We start from the raw sequence: 6,860 nt of genomic DNA on the forward strand, positions 1-6,860 counted from the left end.
TGAGGCAAAATTCAGAAACTAGTTCAACAAACAAAACGTTCATAAAGTTCAACAATGAAGTAAAATAAACATTGGTTGGAGCTTCAATATAGATACAGTGTATAGGGGAACAACGAACTTTGAAGGATAATAAATTTTGTTCGTAGTAACGGAATTCAAGCAATGTAATCTTATACTGTTAAAACCTCGGCGCGTTGATCTGTGGGTGTGTCTGTAACCTTATCTCCTCCGAGCTGTCAATGTCTATCAGGTTAATACTGGTACCGTTCGATACAGGACATCAAGGGGGAAAGTCCTGGCTGTCCTGAGGACATCCAGGAAACAGTTAAATGGGACTGAACATTTATTTCTTCGTATTTCGTTGTAAGGAATTTCTCCGTAGTGATTTTTAATATCAAAAGAAGCTCTGATCTACGACTTACCTGCAGATTAGTATTGCTGACGATAAAAGGCAAAATTGTAAAAATTCATTGGTCGACAATGGCGATCGTTTCAATTTCATTAGTCGTCAGTCACCCTTTAGAAAGGCCAGTTTTTTTTTTAAACTCGAAATGCAAAATGATGCTTTTTTTATTCATTGAAGTTAATATATAAAAATAAATTATTTAATGAAGTAATAAATTTTAGTACTTTAAAACATAAAGACAAAATCCCTATTTAGGTAGAAAAGGTTTTACCAGTTATTTTTTTGAGGTGGAATTCGGGTAACGAATGGCAGATAATTTCTTAATCGTCATCCCCCCCCCCACCCCTTAGTTGCTCCGTTGCCAGTGGTGACCGCTAATTTTACCCTCTAACTGGCAAAATAGTCAATTAAAATTCCCAGAAAATAAATAAAAAAAACCCAGAAAAATTTGATGGGTTGTAGCTTTATGGTGCAATCTTAAATATTATATGTTTTTTCATTTATGGTGGATAATTCTTCAGTAATGCTTCCGCTAATATCATTTATATTATTGCTATCAGTAACTGCTAATGAAACATCACAGTCTCTAATTTTAATAGAATCTAATTATTCCTTTTTTCTTTGTACAGAATAATGAATCAGACCTCCCAGAATGTGGTCCAATGACTGTCTGCAACAGAGTGGATACATATTCAACACCTTGGGTAGAAAGGCAATGTCGCTGCCCAGGAAAGAAAATTTGTTCAATGTCCATTGATGCAAGAGATGGATATACAGTTGTCGACAAATCCAGACAGTTAAAGGTGCGTGAATATATTGTTCGAATGTGTAAATATTATATTTTAAATCTTATTTGTACCTGTTTATCACCAGTATGAGTCCCGGTCATAATTTGCACACATGCATTTATGTTCTATGACAATACTAGAAGCAAAAGTTTTCGCAAAAAATACAATTTGCTTTCTTTTATCAATAAAACCTTTTCTTGAAAAAGAAACGAATTAACAAATAACTCGGCTTCCCTGATCTTTAAAAAATGTCACAGATATTAAGGTTTTTCCACAAATGATATCACACTTTTTTTGACCCCCTTCCGCCTCCTTTTGTCACAAAATGTAACACTTTACTTCACTCCTTGTCACATGTCACGTGGTACTACATAAACATAATGAAAAAAGGTGCGTGATGTCACATCTCTTGTTGCCCCATACGCCACAACCTGTCAAAACTTCGTAACCCCCCTCCCCCGTGCCCTTAGTTAAATTTTCCAAATGTCAATATGTCAACGTGCCGTTCTTGAGATTTTGGAAAGACGGCACCTCTGCGTGTGTACATGCAATATACCGGCAGCCCGGTTATCCCATCCAGAGACTTCAGTTTCGTATTTGTTTGGAAGGAATCAGTCTGGAATAGGGAATAACCGAGCTGGAGGCAGAAGACATCTCGTTGAAGCTGAGAGTGCCAACAAACTGGTAAATAAAGTAAATTTTTCTCACCAGCGAGAGCTTGCAGACATGGTGCCATTCAACTCGTAAATTAAAGGCAAACCTTGGGTAGTAAGTTAGCCATATCGTTGAGATTACGTAGTATCTCCCCTGTACGAAGTTAACACACCAGAGCCAAGGTATATTGCAGTCGGTATATTGCATGTAGTCAGGGGCGTGCACAGAAATTTTGGGGCCCGTCACAAAGGACTTTTACGGGGTTCCCATCAGGGGCGGATCCAGAAATTTTTGTAAGAGGGGTCAAGTTTCAATGGACAAATTTCCGTCGTAAAAAGTAACAGCTAAGCAGGTGTGCCCATCCCTCCAAGGGTGATGGAGCACCCTTCATATGCTATGGAGCTCAGCTCACCCCAAATGAGACAAAACCCTTTCAAATTGTCACTCCCCTCCTCCTAAAACTTCCAATGGCGAAACTTGCACCATGGATCATATTCCCTCAAATTTTCATAAAAAGTTACATTTCTTTAGGCAAACAGGTTGGTCACATTGGGAAAAGCACGTGCACACACACACATATGCATAGTTTGAGATGGAAGAGTGCTCTGAAAAACGTTAAGCTCATTAGACATGATTAATCTTTTGAAAATGAACAAAAAAAAAAAAACTCAAAATAGCAGTAGATCAGTACACGAACCCAGTCAATCCTTTGAGTTTTGATACGCTGAGAAGAAATACCTTGCAGAACCAAGTAAAAAAAAAAAGGTTAACATTGATTCCATGTAACTATTTTTTTCGAATCTAAAAAATTGAACTTTAAAAATTATCATAATAAAATTCTTGTCACAGAGGGAACAGCTGACCCCTTTGACCCTCCCCTGAATCCGCTCCTGGTTCCCATCCACATTGCTTTCCCCTAAGCCCCTACATATATTTGACCCTCTTTTTAAAAATCTCTGCCCCCCCCCTTCAGGCTTGGGCCCGGGCCAACAGGTGTCTCTGCTCCCCCCCCCCATGCACGCCCCTGCATGTAGTTCTGCCTTACCCCTGGCTTAGTGGCTTTAACTTACTGTTTATTACCTCTGCACATGTCTCCATCAAGTCATTTTCAGATTAAAATCGAGTAATGATTTCCGACAAGCGGAAAATTTTGTGAAGTTAAATATTTTGCGTAATGTTTAGTCCAGTTCTGTTGAGATATACTCATAAGACAATGGAAAGTTGTAAATTAAGAATACTAATGCTGGCGCGGGAAGGTAAAGCTCGGTAACTGCAAAAAAAGAAAAAACTGATTTCTGCAGATACAGCGTCTTGCCTTCTCACTGACAATTACAGCTTAATCTTGAAAACTGAGTAACATAGAACATTATAAAGAACAACAAAATCTGAAGCAACCATTCTAATGCAAAAAAGGGGGGAAATTTGAATGAACTATGGTTCAAAAAAATAAATAAAATGAAAATTCGTAATACACAAATAGAGCTGTGATTGGTGTTGAATAACATTACAATCAAAGTAAGATTTATAAAAAATAAATAAATCTTATTATTAGTTCTTAAACTAATGATAGATTTCTCTCCTTCTCTAGCTCTGTGAGCCGGTAAGCAGGCTACCAACCTGCCGGTACTTTCGGGACGTGGCGTGGACGTACGCCACTTATCCGGACAACTCAACAAAGCAAACAATGCATTGTATGTGCCCTAAGAACGGCGTGGGATATATATTCAAGCACGAAGTATACAACACGCCAGAGGGACCAGCTGTACTTTATTTTCTGGCATGCTCACCTCAAAGCGTAAGTATTTTTTTAAGTTCAATTTATTTTGAGTGAAACCTATGCTGCTCAACTGAAACAAGAAAGGAATATATTTTGCGGTAAAACCATTTTATTTTCAACAAACAATCACTGATTATTAGACAAACAACATAGTTTATATATATATATATATATATATATATATATATATATATATATATATATATATATATATATATACAGGGGCGGCATTTCAACATTTCATTTGGGGGGGTCGAGTTTTTTTAAACATGAATTTTCTCAATATGAAATAAAATACCAGTACATTTTTTTAAGTAAGGTCATTAAAGAAATTCAAATTTTAATTTCCACGCTTTTAATTTTATTTTATAGTAAACTGTAACGGAAAAGATCTTGATACTGCCGTTTCTAAAGTAAATTTTTAATGTTCGATTTTTGGAATCCAGAAAAAAAAAAAGGAAATCTTGGTACTATATTCCGTCAATGTCCAGTGGCATGCTCTTGGCAGTATAGCTGAAGATGAAAGTCTTGCTTGTCCCATCATGCACCAAAAAAAAAAAAAAAAAAAAAAAATCTCTAACCTTCTGAGACACGAAAATGATCTTTCACAGTTAGCTGAGTTGATTGGAATTGGTGAAAAATAATTGATGCTACAAAGTTATGTTAGAAAATGCATCTTTAAAAATTTTCTCTTAAAAAAAACCACGCAAGTTTAAAATTTGTGCTCTAGTCTTCATTTTTCGTCATTGAAGTACACTGGCTCTTCACAAAACAATTCTTTTTGCTTCGTTCAACAACTTTTACATGTAACTGAAATATTTTATTTATCTTGTTCAATAACCTGCACATATAATATTGAACTTAGATTTATCACTAAATCTTGTGTTAATTTCATTAGAAACTGAATGAATCTATTATTTGATACTAAATATTGAGCCAAACATAGGACTTTGCATCATCATGTGAATTTTTGTCACTTTTTTAAATATTTTTTTAAATGGGTCTAATAATTTTAAATTAACAAAAAACTCTTATATATATATAATAGGAGCTCAATCAAGAGTTCTAGCTTTAACTTTTGAATACCATTTTGTACCTCTCAGTTAAAGAAATACAAAAGTAAACCCAACAAAAGTACTTGTTGATGCACGAATTTTTTTCAAAAATAGCGTGTCTTTTGTAAGAAGTTTCCATGAAAGTATACAATGTATTGAATTGCTCAAATATGCCTCTTAACAGAAGGAATCAATGTTCACTCACTAACTGCACGTACATTTTAAATATAATCGCAACAATGAACTTAAAATACCAAGGAACTTCTCGTAAAAAATCGGGCCAGTCACACCTGTGCACTGCCCTTTCACATTAGAAGCAGAAGCATCATCTTAACTCTGAACTTAAAAGTATGAGGCATTTAACCCATATGAGGAAATTTCTTCTTCAGTTGAAACAAACTTATTCTCCATCAGTTTTTTATTCTGGAAGTTCTGAAAATGATTCATGAATTTCTAAGTTATTACCCTAAATATCGAAAAACATTTGCTCGTGTCTGGACAGGTCTCGAATTTCATCAACTTTTACTAAAGATCGTCTGCAGATTTTTTTTTTTTTTTAATTATTGCATATGATCACTGATTCGCGCGTTATGGGAATTGAATTTCCCGATTTCTTAATATTTTGCGCAAAATATTTGGGGGTGCAACCGCCCCCTCTTGCTCCCCCTATTTGCCGCCCCTATATATATATATATATATATATATATATATATATATATATATATATATATATATATATATATATATATATATATATATATATATATATATATATATAAAGGGTGTTTTTTTAGAGGTATAGAACTTTAAGTTGGCAAGATATGTGTGCCATTTTGATAGCTGTCACTTGTTTTGTGTTCAGTTTGGTTTGCCATTTCATCATAAATAGACAACAAGACGGTGCAACATGCCACAGAGCGCGTGTCACAATTGATTTATTGAAAAAAAAAAAAAAAAAAAAAGTTTGTGAACGAATAATTTCGCGTAATGGACCCGTAAATTGGCTTGCAAGATCATGCGATTTAACATCGCTTGACTACCTTTTGTGGGGCTTTGTGAAGTCTCTGATATACACCGATAAGCCACAGACGATTGACGCCTTGGAAGAGAACATTGGCCACCTTATAACTGACATAAGGCCTCCATTGCTGCAAAAAGTGAGAAAATTGAACTTTCCGATTGGACTTTCTCCGAGCCAGCCGAGGTGGCCATATGCCACAAATCATATTTAAATAAAAATGGCAAAGAATCATCTTTCGAATAAAGCAACATTCATGGCAATTAACAACATTTAACTGTGTTTTATTTGAACCTAAAGTTCTCTACTTCTAAAAAAAAAACACCCTTTACTATATAAAGTACATAAGTACATTCGAGATAGTGAAAAGCAAAGGGATGAAAGAACCAAAATTAAATGTTTGGAGGTAACCAGTACAAATGATAAGAAAATCTCTCCTCTGTTGTTGCTGCAAGAGATAGTACTAGCAGCCTTGGTATAAGATATAAGTGCTGCTAAACAGCATGATTTAGAAAATCTTTTCAATGAAAGCCTAAAGTCTAATACCGGACCGGAGCTTTGAACGCGTTTTTTTGCACCAAACTTGATAATGTCCACTTCCATTTCTTTTACTTCTCACTGCCTCATATATGGTGAAAAATATTTTCTAAAAACCCTTTTTCTACGTTTTCCCTCGATTCACGTCATTAATAAACGCAGTTTTTAAAAGCTGCTATTTATTTATTTATTTATTTTTTTGCCACCACACCAGTTTATGTACAACTTACAATAATTTTCTAAACACGAAAACTGGATGTTTTCCACCCGTCGTGGTTAGCTAGAAAAATAACTTTAAAATGTCTCACTTCAAAGCTAAAAAATAAATAACAATAAAATAAAAAAAAGTTTTCGTGACGCTGATCTCGACTCAACAAAGAGCGAAAATGCAACGTTGAACTTCGTGTGGAATAAGAAACTGAAGAGTATTCTAAGAAAAAAACACTTTCCAAATGTTTGATGTGTTTTTTAATTACTTCTAAAAAAACAAGGCTACGCTACTGCGCAGAAAGGGAAAGAATAATAACCTAACCAAAAGGATAGCCCGATGACAGGTGACAGAGAACAAAAAATATGCGGGTATACAGCTGTAACCAGAGCTCTTGTGTCAATATCATCATATGAA

At 35.0% G+C, this 6,860-nt stretch overlaps 1 protein-coding gene across 1 annotated transcript in view; it reads left to right on the forward strand.

The window, feature by feature from the left end:
- The window catches only part of LOC129224338 (uncharacterized), a 43,380-nt gene that overhangs the window by 25,226 nt on the left and 11,294 nt on the right, over nt 1–6,860 (forward strand). The window contains 2 exon segments of the mRNA XM_054858779.1: nt 1,036–1,209; nt 3,437–3,643. Coding sequence (XP_054714754.1) covers nt 1,036–1,209; nt 3,437–3,643 — 381 coding nt within the window.

This window comes from Uloborus diversus, chromosome 6 (genome assembly GCF_026930045.1).
Source record: "Uloborus diversus isolate 005 chromosome 6, Udiv.v.3.1, whole genome shotgun sequence".
Lineage (NCBI taxonomy): Eukaryota > Metazoa > Arthropoda > Arachnida > Araneae > Uloboridae > Uloborus > Uloborus diversus.